Source organism: Melanostigma gelatinosum, assembly GCF_949748355.1.
Source record: "Melanostigma gelatinosum genome assembly, chromosome: 7".
NCBI classification, from domain to species: Eukaryota; Metazoa; Chordata; class Actinopteri; order Perciformes; family Zoarcidae; genus Melanostigma; species Melanostigma gelatinosum.
In genome coordinates this window covers 16347591-16366287 of record NC_136640.1, presented here as the reverse complement: position 1 = coordinate 16366287, position 18697 = coordinate 16347591, and the positions used below count along the sequence as shown (strand labels likewise).

At 42.7% G+C, this 18697-nt stretch overlaps 1 protein-coding gene across 1 annotated transcript in view; it reads left to right on the top strand.

Annotated features, from left to right (window-relative positions):
- pitpnm3 (PITPNM family member 3) overlaps nt 1-16491 on the top strand; it is a gene marked incomplete at its 3' end in the record, with an annotated part of 72092 nt that extends 55601 nt beyond the window's left edge. Inside the window, exons 9-19 of the mRNA XM_079271768.1 lie at nt 2861-3018; nt 3572-3742; nt 10098-10295; nt 10458-10606; nt 12525-12641; nt 14562-14678; nt 14774-14922; nt 15084-15233; nt 15465-15648; nt 15875-16003; nt 16180-16491. Of these exons, the coding sequence (XP_079127894.1) occupies nt 2861-3018; nt 3572-3742; nt 10098-10295; nt 10458-10606; nt 12525-12641; nt 14562-14678; nt 14774-14922; nt 15084-15233; nt 15465-15648; nt 15875-16003; nt 16180-16491 (1834 nt within the window). The remainder of the gene's footprint in view (nt 1-2860; nt 3019-3571; nt 3743-10097; nt 10296-10457; nt 10607-12524; nt 12642-14561; nt 14679-14773; nt 14923-15083; nt 15234-15464; nt 15649-15874; nt 16004-16179) is intronic.
- Between the last annotated feature and the right edge of the window lie 2206 nt (nt 16492-18697).

Sequence of the window (18697 nt, the reverse complement as noted above, 5' to 3'; positions counted from 1 at the left end):
CACTGATGAGTGTGTTAGGGTTTCAGATGATAACCCAGATGTTGCACGCCATCCCTCATCCAGGTTTCCCTGGAATGTGTCACCCTGTCTCGACCCTGCTCTTTATCAATATTTGCAGCTCGACGTCCCTGCCTGCCTACCTGCCTCTGCTGGACTATAAATAGCCCGTTTGTGCCTGTGCCAGCCGGTTTGAGTGGGAGGCCGAGCGCTGCGGCTGAATTTAGCTGGGTCGGGTTGGCTGGAGGGGCGACAGCTGCCATGTTGACTCACTTCAAGCAACCAGTGTTCCCATTCCAAATCACACGCTCCACTGGGCTTATTAAACCATCACAGTAAGGCAGTGGCTGAAGATAGGATCCCATCTATTCACAGTTACGCCACATTGTGTCCATGGTGGTGCACATCGCACTCTGCTCTTCTTGGTACACTGATTCATCGCGAGCCTTGCTGTGTGGAGGGTAACCTCTGCTCCTGGACGTGCTCTTTTCCCCGGCACCTCCCAGTGGATATTCCCAGTCCACATGGGGGCTTATTAAAGCTCTTTTTCACATGCATTATCCCTTCTTTCAGAATTGGAAAGCTGTCTACGTCTGGTTCCCTCCTTTTCACATGACCCTCAATGGCAGATGTAAATGGTCACAACACTTATTATGAAAACCCAGCAGACTGCAATCAGTGCATTAGTGCTGATGTCCTTGATGTTTACCACTTATTTCACTGTGCTCAGTGTACTTACAGTCTATCTCTGTTAGGGATGTGCCTTTCAGCTAATTTTACTGATATTTAAACAGATGGTAATAAAACTAACCTCTCAGGTTGAGAAAAAATGACCGACAAAGTGGACGTAATTGACAAAATGTCGACATCTATTTAGTCTAAAGTGCTCAGAAAAAAGAAACGATTATGTGCAGCCAGAGCTACTGAAAGGCTTCATGCATTCTTAATGCCCAGAAGGAAATATATTTGCAACGCTTTAGTTTAATAGGGTGGCATCAGTCAGATCTATTTGCTGCTCTCAGTAGAGAGCTGTAATGCATTTCTTTACCTATTATCCCTCATAAAAACCTTGTTAACCACTTACTCAATAATGTTGGTTCCATACCACCACTCCAGATTCTATGAGTAAAGGTGTAGCGCCAATGTAGTATTTGTCATATTGATCTAACATGTGGGTATCAATCTGCAGTTGCTGTAGCTGCAAAAAAAAAAGAAATCAAGCAAAATAATATGTCACTTTCTACAACAACAGCCATTGTTTTATGTGAATGACAATAATTTAACATTGGACATGAGTCTATTGAGTAGAGAACATGCAGTCGTCCAGTCGTTTAGTCATGCTTATCCCTGCTCTGCATGCACTGTTCCCTAATGGTTCACTGTCTCTTCAGCCACACAGAGACCACTCGTACGTTCTAGTTTGGAGGACGTTAATACATGTGCAGATGTTTTGCAGCAGTGATACATTTTTGCAGACAAACAGACATACTGGATGGCATGGTAGGTAGAAGTGAAGGAGTGGACACATTTCTAGAGAGAAGACAAAGAAATCAAAGCACTATTTATTTGGCTTTTAAACATGGCTGTTGGCTAATCCTTTTCCCCCACACAGGACTTGCTGTCATGGGGAAATGACGCAGCCTGTGTGAAGGCTGAGCGAAGAGTCATAAAGGCTCGGTGCCGACAACGAGCCCTGGGTGTTGAAACTATCCGGCCTACCATTGATTCAGGATTAAGCAAAAAGCGTCACTGACTTTTGCTTTTCCAATTTCAGCAAGCACATTAGGCACATTTCAATTTTCTGATTTATTCCTGATTTTTTTTTTTTTAAACAAAAGCGAAATTCAAAAGTGCCATTGAAAGGAATAGTTACACCCCAAAATGATGAGTTTTTGTATTTATTTATTTCCATTTACTTGTTCTTCATTCATCATGAAAACATCTTTTAAAAGTGATGAACAATATCAATTATGTCCCCAAACACTTATCAAAGTGAACCTGCAGCATAATCGCAGTCTCACTTATGCACTTGAATCCTAAATGCAACCCAGCTGTCACTACATTATTGCTTAATCAGCCACTTTCCCAAAGTCCTCACATGCCTCCCTCCAATCCATTTATTGAGTAAGCATCCAAAGAGTGAATAACCACCAATTTGGACTGGTTGGCCATTGAATGAGAAGGCAGCACTGTCTTATGTTCTGTGGCTCTGATAGGATGTTTTATTTATTGACGTTTGCTCCACCAATCGTGTGCAGGTGGAACAGCTGTGGCGTTAGTGACTGGTAGAGAAAAGTAACCTTAGATAGTTCTGTTGGTGTGCAGTCCATTGTGAGTGTATGAAAGTGAGTAATCAACGGTCTTTCTGTTAGAAATAGAGTTCAAGAGGGAGCAGTAGTTGACTACCAATAAAGGGATGTTGTACGCTTTTAATCGCTCCTAAATCATCGCTTTATGTTATTAACCACCTTGAAGGGATTTAACACAAGGGTGGGGTTAATTGCTGTTGTGTCTCCAACCTTAATTTAGTATAAATATATATGCATAGGAGTCATTCGAGATCATTTGGATAATTTGGGTTATGGTATTTGTGGTCAAACTATTATTTGCTATAATTTCAACATTTTTAGCTGTTACTATAATTTAGTAACAAAGGGAAATAATGATTATTCCCTCTAATACATTTGTAATTATTTGCTGTGGTTCAATATGCTGTATATCTCCTTTATATTTGTTGGCACGATTACAACTCTGCCAGGTTTAATCGGATGCTCTGTAGCAATTCAACTTCCCACACCAGCAGTAAAAACAACACATTTTTGAGCGACGGACAGATAACATTTAATATTGTGTGTGTCCCCAGTTTGATGAAGGAAGGTGTGGAGCTGCGTGGTGGCAGTAACCCCGGTCTGGTGTTGAATCCCGGTCGATTTGACTTTGAGGTGTCCGACTGCTTCCTGCTGGGCTGCCCTTTGGGCCTTGTGCTGGCCATGAGACGCACTGTGCTGCCTGCCGTCCAGGGTAAGACTCAAAACACATTCAACAGATATCAGAGAGTGCAATTCTTCACATCCACACCTCTATGCAAGGGCAATGTGTGCACAGGCTCTCACAGATAACAGCAGTTTTTATCTCCAGTTGTTTTGCTTTCTATTTCTACTGCACACATGACTGCACTGACCTGTATCAAAGCTGCTGTACAAAGTTAGTTTGATTGACTAATTTAAAGACGACTGCAGTGCAATAACATACATGATCAGATCTGTTTGAACTGGTTTTCACTTGGATTTTACCCCTGCACTACAATAAAAGCATGTTTAATTTATACCTTCTCCACGACAAAATAAGGTCCTCTGCCGCTTATAAAAACAGTGAGAAAATGCAAATGAGCTGATGATTATGTGGCAGAATCCCTCTAAGTACTAAAAACCAATTATTTCCACTGGAAGTTTGGTTGCCCCACTTATCTATTGTGTTTCTAACTCCTCCTCACACAGCTGCTGTATTTAATACTCCATATGCTTCATACTGTTCCTAATGGCTTTGCCTATCCATTGTGCTTTCTGACCCTCAGTGAGCCAGCTGCATCCAGCCTGCTCTCAGATTTTCAACTTGTTTTACCCTTCGGACCCTTCAGCCTCCAGACTGGAGCCGCTGCTGCAGCCGCTCTTCCACAAGTTGCCACCTTATGCTGTGCCGCGTTACCAGCGCTACCCTCTAGGAGACGGACGCTCAATGCTCATCGGTAGGAAATGTGATTCCAACCTGGAAATCAATTTACGAGCGGCGGGAGATGCGAGAGCAGCTCCTCCTGAATATTTCATTGGCTCATTTATTTTCTGGTATAATTGTATTGCTTTATTAATAATAATGGGTTTTACATTTCAAAGCTGGCATGAAATCTCTTAGGAATTCTGTTAGCGGGACTAGATTGCAGCGGCAGACAGATCCTATGACTTAGTAATGTGAATTTTCAAAGGCGCGCATGTGCACATAGGAGCCTCGGTCCCATCTGTGTGAGCTTTCCCTGCAGACGCAGAGCTAAATCCTGCCCTGAAAAGCCTAAAGTTTGAAGTAATTAGACTTCTTGTGGTGCAGTACCTTTGGCCTGCCACCACTTCTCTGAGGATCAGGCACCGTGTGTGAGATATTAGTCTGCTGGCAGAGCACTGTTGTAATCCACCTTGAGGGCCTGGATGTAGAGAGTGAGTCCTTAATGAGCCACTGAATTATTTGAAGCATGGTTTTAGCCCACTTTTGGGACATAGATACTCGCTCTAAACAGCAGGGCTGCCACATAGGCTGGATACCCTGCCCCATATATGCACCTACCTCACCGAGAGAAAGTAGGGCGAGGACTGATCTCTTGAGCTAACAGCCTGTGAGCATGAACTCAGATCACAGGATAAGGCTTTGTGGTTTGGTGCAAGGCTTTAAAAAAAAAAGAAAAAACTCCTCTCGTGAACATGCAATCATTAGAAATATGTGTAACTCAAAGCAGATTTGTCAAATGTGCCATCTCGGTGATATTTCAATTTCTTTTCCAATCATGCGTTTTTACGAGGAACCCTGCAAAGCAGTAGAGTCTTTTGTCAAGTCAAGTTTATTTGTACGGCATTCTGATTTCATACGACAGGAGATAAGACAAGAGCAGAAACAGATTGTTTAAACATGGAAGAGTATTGGCTAACTAACTCAAGTCCAATTCAGACATGCACAACGTTATGTAAATGTGGTGGCAAGTTTACGTTTAAAGAAATGATAGCCACGATGATAATCTTACTAGGTCGGGACACAGCAGTTTTGTCAGATGCCTGAAACAAATATCCATAGAAAGACTTCAGAATTATCATATTCATACACCATACCAAACAAAACTTGAGGACAACCGTACTGTACCAAACATTACAAGTTGACAGTTAAACAAAGAAGAAAAAGTTCAGAAATACAGTCCTAAAAACGTTTGGAAGTGGTTGTGAGGGACTTCTTTGACAATATCTCACTAGAGATCTAATTGGATAATTGATGGCAGATCTATGATCAGTTGTCCTTGTTCTTTACTGACATGGTCAATGTACAAGATAAATAAAGCAAGTTACAAGTTAACGCCGTAACATTTTACTGAGATGGAAAAATGAAAATGTCCAAACGAATTGTACATTTTGAAGTTTTGAGAATAATTTGTCACATATTGTACAAGGGGCAAATTATTATACAAATAGGATAATTGTCTTACAAGTGGTAACATTACTAACCTGTCAAATCTGAAATACAGCAGAAGTTAGAATTGAATGCTGTCATGCAGTGTTGTAGTCAAGACCACCTAAACCGAGATCAAGTGATGACTAAGACCATAATGTATCAAGACCGAGACTTTGAGGGGTTGAGAACCGAGACCAAGAGTAGCTGAGGTGAATGAGGTGCGAATTGTCTTTTGTTTTCTGTGAGCAATCACAGTAATGATGTTGTAAAATACACCAGACAATGCACAGGCAATTCAGTGCTAAATTATTTGCATGTTTTGCATGTATGTGACCTGTGTACCAAAAATGTCTGACACATGGTGTTAAATATCGCAGTGTTTTTACCCGTGTAAACTGGAAGCCCAAGCTGGGTTTTATTAATTCAATCAGGTTCGCCACTCACAGAGCGAGATGCTTGACGCAACTCAGAGCCAGTAGTGAAGATAAAGGTGATGGAGTGTAAAGTCAGACACACAGCGTAGGCTTGCAGCAATACCGGTTTTTAATTAAGGGTCTGCACCCCTGTTCCATTGATCTGGATGCTGTCAAATGATGTGTTGAATTGAAAAACAAAGAACAGGTGCACACACGGACGGACCCAGACATACAAACACACTCGCTCACACAGACACACAGAAGCAACAACAGCACGCATCACCCATTTCCTGCTCTGTAATACGGTAATTAGTCGTTATGAAGGCATGAAAAGACAATCAAATCAGGCTCCTCTGGGTATGACTTGGACATCAACACCCGTCAACAGCAGAGCTTTTATTATGATGAATGTTGCTAATATAGAGCGAACGAGCCCTCTTCCTATTGATTTCCAGCGATGGTCCAAAGGGAAATATGATCGTCCAAGACAGCAAATGCACATGGAATCATAGTAATTTATATCAGGATTGATCATATGGCTAGCGTATACTTAACGTATTGGGCTTTAACGTAAGAATGGTGGTGTATCTTTTGCTCGCTATTGAATTATTCCCTAATGGGGTGCCAGTGTGTGTGAGAGCGTGGTGAGGACTGGAGGGGAGGGACTGAGTTAAAAGTCTCGAATATGTTTCAGGGCCACAGTGCAGTCTTCCTCCCTCACCTTATGAATAATCTGCTTGTCCTTCCATTTACCACTGTCATCAGCGGGTTCACTCTCCCCTACCTCGTGCTTAAATCTTTCGGTTTCCCTACCTGTGGACCGGTGTGTACTGTCATTTTGTTTTTACTTTTCTTTTCTTCTCTGATTTACAGACATGCTTGTACTTTTTTCTCGCCTTTGCGTCTGTCTTTGTCACCATGATCACCTATCTTTCCTGCTACCCCTTGCAGGTTTTTGATGCTCCTCTCTCTCTCTCTCTCTCGCTCTCTCTCTCTCGCTCTCTCTCTCTGCCTCGCTGTTTATTTTGCTGTGAAAGAAAGACAAAGTTATGCTAATATTCCAGAGATTAGATGCGAATAACAGATTGTAGTGTGTGTGTGTGTGCCACTGCAAACAGTATACAGTATCTTCAATGACCCTCTCTTCAGTTATAAGTAAACAACATTTTGATTAGAGATTATTATTGGGTTTTGTGTAACATTCAATTTCCATCATAACAGCCCAAACAGGTGACTTTAGTACAGAGTAATCAACCTCACCTGATTCCGTCTAACATGAGGGAGAGCGAGAGAGTCATATTTAATCTGTATTTCTCCATCAGTTTCCACAGTAACAGTCATTTCTGAAAACCTGTATGAACTCAAGGATGTCGCGGCACCTCAGCATGTTCCTACTCAAGAGAAGTAGTACTTCATCGAAACTCGTCTCTCGCCAAGACTTCTCTGAAAAGAGCCTCTCGTGGTCTGCCACCACACTGCCAATCACACCTGAAGTCAAGGAATACAGTCAGATTTCAAATGACTTCAAATAACTTTCTTTCTTATTTGTATGATTGTGATTTAATTACAGAAATTGTTTTCTTTTGTAAATTTATTTATTACATTTATTTATATTTTCCGGCATGGATTAAAATGTGCAGATTTGTTTTACGATACATCAATTGGTCTATAGATCTGAGAAAAGCCCAGAGTGATGTCATTATTTGTTTTGTCCAAAGCCCAAAGATATTCAGGTCGACCTTCCAGACAGGGAACTGAAACTGTTAGGGTATACATGTATCCATCAAAACCCTAATTTTGACCTTACAGAACACGTAAGTTGCTGGTCTTCCGCTGCCTCAATCGGTTCATTTTTTGTGACTTTCGGTATTTGAAAGAGTTACTTTGGTTTAACAAAAGGGTTTTTTTTCTGGTTAGATAATGCCAAATACGTTTGTATTTGGCATTATCTATTTTCTGCCCCTCAAAAGCAGACCCATCACACAAAACCATCCAATCTAGCATCACTGATATGAACACAGTGTGTCAGATTCCATCATCTTCATCATCCTAAGAGTCCTGCTTCATTAACCACACCTGATCCTCCCTGAGAGGGCGGCTAATCTGTTTTCTGCGACTGGTGCAACATGTGGCTGCATCTGGCGGTTTATTTATGAACATTCCAGCAGGCAGCAGAGAAAGGGTTAATCTAGCACATCATGCCTGACACAAGGGGAATAACGAAAGAAAACGGCACACTGTGTCACGTGGGTTTCGTCACTGCCACATCCCTTCATGAAAATAGTGGCTGGTCTTGAGTCCATTAACTCCAATGTGAAGACGTGAACATGAGCACAGAGTCTTTCTCCCCATGGCCACATATATTTCGAACATTCTGAAACCAAAATGGTAATTTTCAAACACATAAATCAGGAGAAGATTGACTTTAACTTACCGTTCAAGACCTCTCTGTGTCTCAGCAACACATTCTTGTGAGATCTGGCAGCACGGATATGTCTTCCCCCCTGTTGGTGCTGAACCATCGGTCTGGTAACGTTGCTAGATTAGTGTGAACGTGAGCCAAACTGTGTCAGATTTTTTTAGCCGGATGTCAACTAACGTCTTTGATGGTCATAGCTCACTTATTTTAGTAATGCTAAATATATCTCTAAGCCGTGTAAAATAATAAAGAAGATATAAATACATTAGACCGAAGCTAAGGTGCTTAGGAGACAAGATGTAAGGCGTCATCTGATGATATAAAACATCTTTGATGAACACTCGCAACAAAAACATTGTCCTTGACCACAATTAAAATGTCAAATAACAAGCTTTTATTTTACTATAAAATATAAATACTATAGTATAATTATATATCATATAGTTTCCCAAATATTTATTTTTTTAGAAATGAATCCAGGTCCTGGGACAGCTCACCCAGTGTTCCCTCTGTGTCGATGGGCCTACATGCACGTACAAACCTACAAATATTTAATGCAAGCGAGCACACAAGCCGTCCACTCGTGGAGGTTACCTCTGTAATGCCAATCTTTGTGAAGGCATTGTACATGGAAGTCATGTAAGCGAGAATAATCTGTAAGGAGAATCCTTTTTTCTCACACCCTGACACGCTGTGTTCTGGTTTACATTCGCAGGCGAGCAGGCACACCTGCTCTCATTTGATCTCACCTCTCCTCAGACGTGCTGCTCCCCGTTTGTACTTTACATCCGCTCCATCACATCAGCAGACGTCCCATTGGATTGATACATATTGCAGTAAATGTGAGCGAAGTAGAGGACGTGATGCAGGAATGGGGTCATTGAATCGTGGCTTGTTTGTGACATACATACAAATATAGAGTACATTGGTTTTGTACGTTGTCACTGAGTTCAACATTCAATCTGTAGCACGCTGTGTAGCGCAGCAGTGGAGTAGAGACTCTTTCAGACATGAGTCGAGCCTTATGTCATAATAGATCCACAGCAACATGCACGGCCTTGGTAACAGGATAATGAGCACCCTCCAGAGTTTGGCTGGAAACAAAACATTGTGAGTTAAGAAGAGTGTTCTCAAAGAAAGAGAGGGGCCTCATGGCTGTTATGCACTGCTGTTCAGTGGAAGCAGTATTGCATTCAGTCAGTGTGGGTCTCCTTTTGTCCCAGGATGTATTGTAGGTTTTTGCTTTTTGTTGTTTTTTTTCATTTTATGTCTATTGGCTTTTTTGAATTTTGAATAAACAGAACAAACACCCTCCCTACCATCTCTAATAACTCAACAAAGAGAGCCTTAATAAACACAGCATTAAATATAAATATCCAAATAATTGTAGCTATGGGGAATACAAAAAGAAAGAAATTGCACATAAACATACATATACAAAAGAAATTTAAGTATAAATATTTAAATGAGAATAATAATATACACAACAATACAGAAATATCCATATTGACACCTATGAATTGTAAAGTAAGCTAAATGTGCTATTGAACTGAGCTGGTAGCCACTTGTCTCTCTGACGATTACATTTTTGATGAAATATGCTCCTTCTGCGCTCTACTTCTCAGGGAATAGAAAGTAGATCCATGACGTCTGCTGAAACTACAGTATCCAGGGAAAATGTCCTTTTTCTTGTTATGGAATATTATCGCCGAACAAATAGGAAAGAGCTGCGTAGAGATGCGCCGGTGAAGAGAGAAACCCAACCAGATAAAGCAGGAGCCAAGATCAAGATGTTTTAAAGAATTCCAAAGTCTATACAATTGGATTTAACCCCATAAAGAGTAGAGGCAGTTTCTGTCATTACACTTGGTGCTTGTCTTTGGTTTTTCCTTGATAAAACACAAAGCAAGTCGATGCTAGAGGCTATCTCATTTGGAAAAATAACAGCATTGATCTTACGATTGAGGCCAGTCAATTGTCGTGTGATCAAAGCATGTCCTTTCCTCTTCCCTCTCCGTTTGTCCTCGTCTTTTCTCTTTCACTCCTCTTCTCACTCTCCCTAGCGGAGAGTATCCAAGGCCATTCAAATGTGTTTTTGGAAGGTGAGCAAACCCCCGGAGGTCCAGCTTCACAGACGTCCTCTGAGACTAAGACTGAAGTTGGAGGGGGAGAAGAAGGAGGTCGGAGAGCCAGCGTGACCAGTGTGGAAAGTGAAACGTCCATTTGCTCCACGGGCCAGCTGGGAAACACCATCGCTAACAGTGAGTGGGAGGGAAGGAGAGAGTTACAAGCTCTACACTGTCCCGTCTTATTATTCAACTTCCTCCTGTAGATGGATTCAGGTTCATGAGGTTTCACAGCTCTGAAGTTAAACTCTGATTTCCACATGTATATATGCTTGTTTATGTGTGTGTGTGTTTCAGTTTCCAGTAGCTGGTGGGGCTCCAAGAGGCTGGATTATGCTCTGTACTGTCCTGATGTGCTGACTGCCTTCCCAACGGTGGCTCTGCCTCACCTTTTTCATGCCTCCTACTGGGAGTCCACTGATGTAGCAGCCTTTGTTCTCCGGCAGGTGGGAAAGCCTTATTGACAGCCTATTGTTTTTTTCCCCAGCAAGTTTCACCGCTTAGAGAAAACTATTGTCTCAGTAATTAGTACGCAAATATTAAAGATGGATTTAATTAGCAAACTAAAACCAAGATTTAACCTTTGCATAATTAGCATACTTTATTCTCAACAGTGGCAGGCAACTAGCATCCTCTAAAGGCCATTTCAAAATGAAGCTTCACAACAAGACGAAGCCCGTCGCAGGGTAACGTAGTAGCTGTGTGAATCGTAGTCTCTGAAATTGTTGGCTGCTGTCTCCAAAGACTGAACTTGTCAAATCAAATATGAAGGGCTTCTGTAAGCACGTTGCTCTGGGAGGAGATGAAACAAAGTGACACAATATGGCACATCTCCTGCCTCTTGCTGAGGCCAGAGGTTTGCGTATGCACTGCGTCTCCTGTGATGTGACAGTTGTGATCTGGTCCAAGTCCACGGCCTCCGGGTTTGTTTGCTATTGTGACATGTCAACCAAACGAGAGCAGAAGGAAGTTCCATCCTTTCACTGCATCATCATTCAGCTTTGTGTGAGATATATGGTAACATGTTTCTTATACTTATGGTATACATATTCACCATTAAGTATCTGCTTTATTGACATGCATATCATTTTCATATTTGTGCTCTATTAGTTATTATGAAGCACTAAGTAATGCCTTATTGTTCATGACCATATTAAAATATATAATGGACCATTGAGATGCACAAGTTATATTCCCTTGAAATCTTTTCGTCCAATATGTTTGGTTTTATGACTGACATCTGAGCAGAATTTTGTAGTTTGTGCTGGTTTATGTATAAATGTATAAATGGCATGACTAGATTCTGCAAAAGTCAGAAATTGAATGTGTGGTACCAATTTATTTTTATGACTTGTTAGGATTTCAAAGGTCTGCAAATGTGTTCTCAGCCTAAGTTAAGAGTCCAGGCATTTGTCATAAGTCATAAGAACTTCATCAGAATAGTCTATAGTGCCACCAGTCTATACTGTATATGTATAAGTGGGACCATATATATATATATATACACAGTATATAAACATTACATGATAACATTCATGTGGAGTGTGTATTTGTGCATCTGTTGTAATGACAAGTATAGGCCCTTAACTCCTCTGACACAACAAAGAGCAGGACAAAAAGAACAGATCAATAAGATGGGTGTATTACGTCATGTCCTGTTAAAAATCCCTGGAAACGCTGGCAGTCTTTGAACTTGATCATTAGAAAGCAGGGCTCCCAGAGAAAAAAACAGATTTGTTTTCACCCTGCCACTGTCTGCTGCAGCATGTCGTCTTTGTGAGAAAACGTGAGAGGAATAAGGAGAGCACACAGGGAAGAATAAGTGCTATCGACGCCATCAGCAAGCTAATAAACCCGAAGATCGTTATTGTGGTTCAGTGGTTTACAGTTCCACTGGATGCCGCGTTGTATTAAGGGATCGTTATGGAATTTAACGGCTGCACAGAATGTAATTTGTTAAAGCTGAATCATTTACCTTTCTGTCAATCCAAGCTCGGTGTGTAAGAGAATGTCTTCCAGTCTCACATGAAACAAGAAGCCGCTCTACATCCAAGCGCCAGGAATGATTTGCATGGATTCTTTGTGTGCGGTGATTTTATTTGAGTACTCCAGATCACCCCTGAGCCTTTAATCTGTCTCAGTGCTGCTCTTGTCACCAAAGCTTCCCATCAGAATTGTGATGTATGATCCCTAAACATCATTTCTGATTTCATTTCTGGGCTTCGGATGGTTAGCCTTCCACGGTATTATCGTGAGACGAGAGCTATTACGACTCTGTTCTGTCTGCTCAACAGAAGGATGTGATATCAAAGGTTTGTGTGTTGAAATGCCTGCTCTTATATACATGCATGTGTTTGTTGACAGCTCATGGGATGTGACTGTGTGAAGACCCAGGAAGCGGACAGCTTGGGCTCTGCTCCGTTCTCTCCCTCCAGCCCACGAGAGAAATGGCTCAGAAGGAGGACACATGTCAAACTAAGGGTAATGAATTATTTGGTTGGTTCATTTTGCACAAAGATACTTTTGCCCCAGTTTTCTCTGCTAACAGAAATGCGGATTGATGGCTACTCGGTTAACTTTTAGGCTCATATTCAATCTTAATGTTTTTTGTCAAGCTTAAAATTTTTCTTTTCTCAGTGTCATCTTGTTCATGCCTCGCCTTGGCCGAGCGATGTGTTTCTGATATAAGGGCACAAAGAAAAAAAGCAGCTCTGAAAAAGTTGCCTCATTGAATACGAATTCAGTTCGTGGAGATTGAGAGCCGCTTTGTGCCGATTCAATCGGGGCACCGCCGGCTCATCTGCTGCAGAGTGATACTGCTCAGAGAGAGTAGGCATCTATTTCTGATCTTCCTCGCCTTGGTAAGAGGTGTTGTCACGGCTGGAGAGGGGCCGCTAGTGTAGCCATTGTTTCTTGTACATGCTGCTCTTTCGCAGGCGGTAGTCGTGACTCCCCAACTCATCTCTTCCACACTTTATCTGTGAGTGGATAGTGATATTGAGGCACGTGTAGTTTTCACATAAGGGCATCCAGAGTACCTAGAAAACTGCATCTGGGAAATTTAAGTAGATATTGAACACTGTCAGGACTCCTTACATCACAGTGGCTGTGAGGTTCTGTGTACTGTGCCCATGTGTGCATGTGCGGTTTGCTTACTTGCCATCACTGGATCAGTAAGTCAGACCTTTTGCTGGCAGATAAATGCATTGTTGTCAAAGCTAATGCCAGGATTACAGTTGGAAATGTTGAACTTCATTGTTAGATGCCACGTCCTTTAAATTAGTTATCATTAGGTGATGAGGTGAAACCGTCAAATACAACATGTTGGATCACATCAATGCTTAGCAATATTTATAATGTGTACCTCTGTTATAGCCGAGCAAAACGTTCCAGGATGAAGTCACGGTTACAGAAACGGCAGAGAAGTCGATAGGGGAATTAAAATTTCTGTCATGGTGGCCCGCAACAGAGTGGAGAACTGTACATTAGTGTGCTTATAATGTGCTCCTGAAATGCTGCCATTTAAGCAAGAAGAGATTTAGGGATTAGGGTTTCTCTGCTGCCTCACTTAAGCTCCTCACTGAATGATGCAACGTGGAAAAAAAGAACGAGACATGGCAGTTTAACACTCTTTTCTGGAAGGTCCTGGAGGCATTTTGGCTTTCAGGTGTACAATGTTAGGCACATTTTAGGCGGTCCATATAAAATGCTTTTAGCATTTTTGCTCATGCAACTTCCCCTGCCGCCCCCTCTATTACATTACGTTTGGACCGCTTATTATTTTTTGGCCAGCAGCCATCTGTAAACACAAAATTAACATGTGATGTAAGTTGATGTGGTTAACTTGTTAGCGAACAGATGCCCATATCTTTTTATACACATCAAGTCGATACGGAGCAACATTAGCATTCATTTGAAGTCGAGAGTGGACCGAGCTGCCGAGGGCTAAGAGGAACTGCAGAGTCTGGTGATACATTTTTTTAAAAAAATTTAAATTTAATTTTACACATGAACGTCGACCTCGGCATTTAATTAACCCATCCTACGCATTAGGAGCAATGACCTGCTGTAACTTGGGGTTCAGTGTCTAGGAGCCGGGGATCAAACCCCAAACCTTGTGATAAAAGGACAACCCGCTCTACCTCCTGAGCCAATGCACATTAGTCATCAGATCCATTGATAATATTAAAATATCGACTGTAGCAGCTTTAGATATGTGTTCATGTTCAACAAACATTATGTATCTCAGGCTTTTCTGAGTTGGTTTAATTGGAAAGAAATCTTAATTCAAAGTCTCACTATCTTCATCATTAAATTATGAAATTGGCTCCAGAGCATCACATAAGCGGCAATAAAAAACCTTGACTGAACCGTGTCTTGTGCTCTTGTCATCTGCTGTAGAACGTCACTGCCAACCACAGGGTGAATGATGTCATTGCCACCGAGGATGGGCCTCAAACTCTGGTTGGTCGCTTTATGTACGGCCCTTTGGACATGGTCACTCTGACCGGAGAAAAGGTGAAATGCAGCAACACGGTTGTGTTTGACAGATAAAATGTGCACGAACGACTTACATTCATCTACAAGCTGTTGACTCACTCTGCCCCTCTTAGGTGGACATCCTGCTAATGACACAACCTCAGTCCGGCCGCTGGGTGCACTTTGACATCGAGGTGACCAACAGCAGCGGCAGAGTCGCATATACGATACCCAAGAGCAAGAAGCTTGGCCTGGGAGTCTATCCGATTAAAATGGTGGTCAAGTAAGCATCCGTGTGGCATTACAGAGTGCTGAATTATCAAATAAGACGATAAGTCCTGTATTTGTGCAGTGCGTATGCTTTTAGCCAGACTGTGAAGTCCCTTGAAGGGAGTTACAACCATGTGCAGCAAATGCAGTTTCTCTCTCTTTTTCTTTACCAAGGGGCGATCAAACAAGTGCAGAGGCCTACCTGACTGTGTTGCCGCGGGGCATGGAGTGTGTGGTGTTCAGCATCGATGGCTCTTTTGCTGCTAGTGTGTCGATCATGGGCAGTGACCCCAAAGTTCGCCCTGGAGCTGTCGATGTCGTCAGGTAACCGGTTAACAGCCTCCAAATGTGTGTGTGGCTGTGGCCGTGAATGGCATTCCCCACTTCAGAGATTGACAAAAAGGTTGAGAAGGGCGTACGTTCAGAAGTGAATGTGTATGCTTTGGTGCACACCGAGCACTTGCAGCATTTCAGCGTGTCCTCTCCGTGATCAGGCCACAAATGATTAAAATGAAAGACTTGGAAGTGTGTTTGATGTTATGTATTCACATGCAGGCATTGGCAGGACCTGGGTTATCTGATCATCTACATCACAGGCCGCCCTGATATGCAGAAGCAGCGGGTGGTGTCTTGGCTGTCGCAGCACAATTTTCCTCACGGGATGATCTTCTTTTCTGAAGGCCTGGTCCACGATCCCCTTCGACAGAAGACCATCTTCCTCAGGAACCTCATACAGGAAGTACGCTCCTGAGACAATCCTTCCTTCTGACATTGACCGGGCAGTTCATCTTTTTTTCTTCTTTTTTTTTACAAAGCATGCAAAAACATTTTCTCCCCCCTACAGTGATCTTGATTTCTGTCATCCGCGTGATCATTCTTTTGCGAGCTCACAGTGTTGTAGCCTTGGGTTGTGCTGCATTGAAATGTCACAAACATCTCTGACTGATTGTTCTCTCTCTCACCAGTGCCACATTAAGATCAACTCTGCTTACGGCTCCATGAAGGACATCTCTGTTTACAACATGCTCGGCCTCTGCCCCTCACAGATTTATATTGTTGGCAGACCTTCGAAGAAGTACCAAAATCAGTGCCAGGTAGTTTCATTTTCCTTGTCTTTCATCTCTCTCGTTAGAAGTATTTCATAGTGTTTCTATTTGCCTTTTTTACTTGAAAGGTTTTGGTTTTCCTCTTGTTTTTTCCCATTAACTTGAATTTTTTGAACTCCTCTCTTTCTTCCTTTTTCGACCCTTTCTCCGTGTGGCATATGTAGTTCCTGAGCGAGGGATATGCAGCGCACCTCTCAACCCTTCAGTTTGGACACAGAGCCAGACCCAAGAAATCCCCTTCAGTCCGTATGGTCCTGAGAAAGGGCTCCTTTGGTCTCTCGGCGAAGCCGGACTTCCTGTGTAAGCGCAGCCACCTGCGCAGGACCATGTCAGTGCAACAACCCGACCCGCCGTGCACACCCAACCCCAAGCCTGAGCGAGCTCAGAGCCAGCCGGAGTCAGATAAGGACCACGGAGGAGGAGGACAAGGTGCATGGGGACGGCCCTCCATTCACCGTGGTGACACCACTCCCTGACGTCAAAAAGAGATGGAAGGATTGCAGGAATAAAGAAGAGGAGGAGAACAAAGTTGTCTTAGTGTCCAGGGCCAAGGTGACATCTTATGTTTAAATATGGCCGTTTTAAAGGACCAGTGTGTAGGAGTTACTGACATCTGCCAGTGAGGTTGCAGATTTCAACCAGCTAAACACCTCTCTGCTTACCCCTCCCCCCTGGGTTGGAGAGTTACGGTGGCCTTCAGGTAACCAGATGCTTGGTGTGTCCGTTCTGGGCTACCGTAGAAGCATGTTGATGCAATGTGGCGGACTCTTTGGAAGAGGACTCACTCCCTATTATATATAGATATAATAGGATCATTCCATTTCAGTAGATCCCTCTAAATGCTACACACTGCTCCTTTAAAGAATATTTTTTGGTTATAACAACATGCGTCTTATTTTTCTAGTTGTGGCCGCCATTCTTGTAAGAAAGAATACCGTTGTACTTTTCCAGCAGTAAACAGAGGCAGACAGATGATCATATACAAGCTCCAGACTGATGATGTCTTTGATAAGACGTCCTCACTGCCCGAGCCGACTTTAAACAAATCCCCACCTTCAGTGTGTAGCACAATCTTTTTATAAATCTTTTTATAAATCTTAGTCTTCAGCACAAAATAGATAATCTGCACCAAACAGAAGCATCTTTTGACATCAGGGTGATTTCAGACTTCAGAAAGCTTCCCCCAGAGCCACGAAATACATGTCATGTTTTCATAAATTAGACCGAGTAGTACGTCTCAAAACAAATAAAATGAACTGCATGCATAGAATTGGAGGAGTGACTCTTTTTTAAGCAGATAGCAAAAATACGAATGAAATGTGGAAACATCAAATGATGTGGTGATAGTTGACTGTGCCCTTTTTTTGCACAGTGGAAAACAAAAGCTCTAATGCCGTGCAAAGCAAAACATCTTCATCCCCATCTTTTGATCATGCACAGGTTTTCTCAGACAGCCTGTGATCAGGCGTTCGGTAAGAGCAACAAAGCGGTAAAGATTGTCAGAATCCAACTCCTCGGATCGCTGCACCACCTGAGACGTTGTGTTATTATTGTTTCCCACTTAAGGATAACCAACGGCGGTGCATCGTTGAATAATGCAGCCTTCCACCTTTTATTTCGCTGCGTGGTCTGTTAAGCCATATTTGAAAATATTGTTTGTGCAATTATGGAAATGGGGGCTGTGTCACTGTGAGAGCCTGTATACAAAATGACGCAGAACACGCATATCAAAATGTGAGAGACTTCACTAACTTTCCTCTCTCTTTTGACAGTGTCACCTCTACCACCATGTAGATACATGTACATCGGATCCTCTGCTGGTATCCCTCGCAGCTGAGCTTTACCGCCTGCTTGGCCCTCTACACTTTCCCACCTGTTCGGCCCTTTTCTCGTGATCTGCTCAGTGGATTATTAGTCTTTGTGCCTCAAATGTCAAGCAGTTGCAGAGGGATGGCAAGGATGTTTGCGAATGTCCCTGTCACGCTAAAATTGTGTCTAATTGTAAAATGAAAAAAAAATAAATGTACTTCAGACAGTAGAAATATGCGCGTATTCATGCACACACACACACAGGCTTCAGAGGAGGAAAGATGTGGCGACGGCGGTGACTTCGAACCTGTCGAGACCTTGCAACAGATTACCCGATGCAATCCCGATGTAACCGTCCGCTGATGTAAATACTCAACGCACGTCATGCCTGTGTGGGCCTCTGGACACAGAAGCACTGTGACTTTTAGGTTCAAGCTGTACGCGAGCTCTGAGATCTGCCGCTCCAATGAGCCGACCTCGCCGGCCGCCATTTCCCTCCCACTGTAAGATGTCTCCCTCGCGTTGTGGCTTCTGGCTTGTCTGGCAGAACAGGCGTTTCGACAGGCCGCCTCAGATCGGGTCCACATGCGCTCAGGGGCTACTCGGGCCCCTGAGGTCGCACTTGCACTATGGAAGAACACCGCAGTGGTTCTCAATTCAGCTGCGGCACTCGCTTCAGAATCAAAGACTTGTGTTTTATTGTATTTGTAGTTTTTGTTTTTCCTGCAGATTGTGCACTGTTGCTGCTTGTTGGTTGGTGTAACTCCTGGAAGATTAAACACAAATGGTTTGTTGGTTTGACCAACAAAAATGTTTACAGATTGACAGACACGGATGTAAAAAGTGATCAGAACTTGTTTATCTACGTAATTA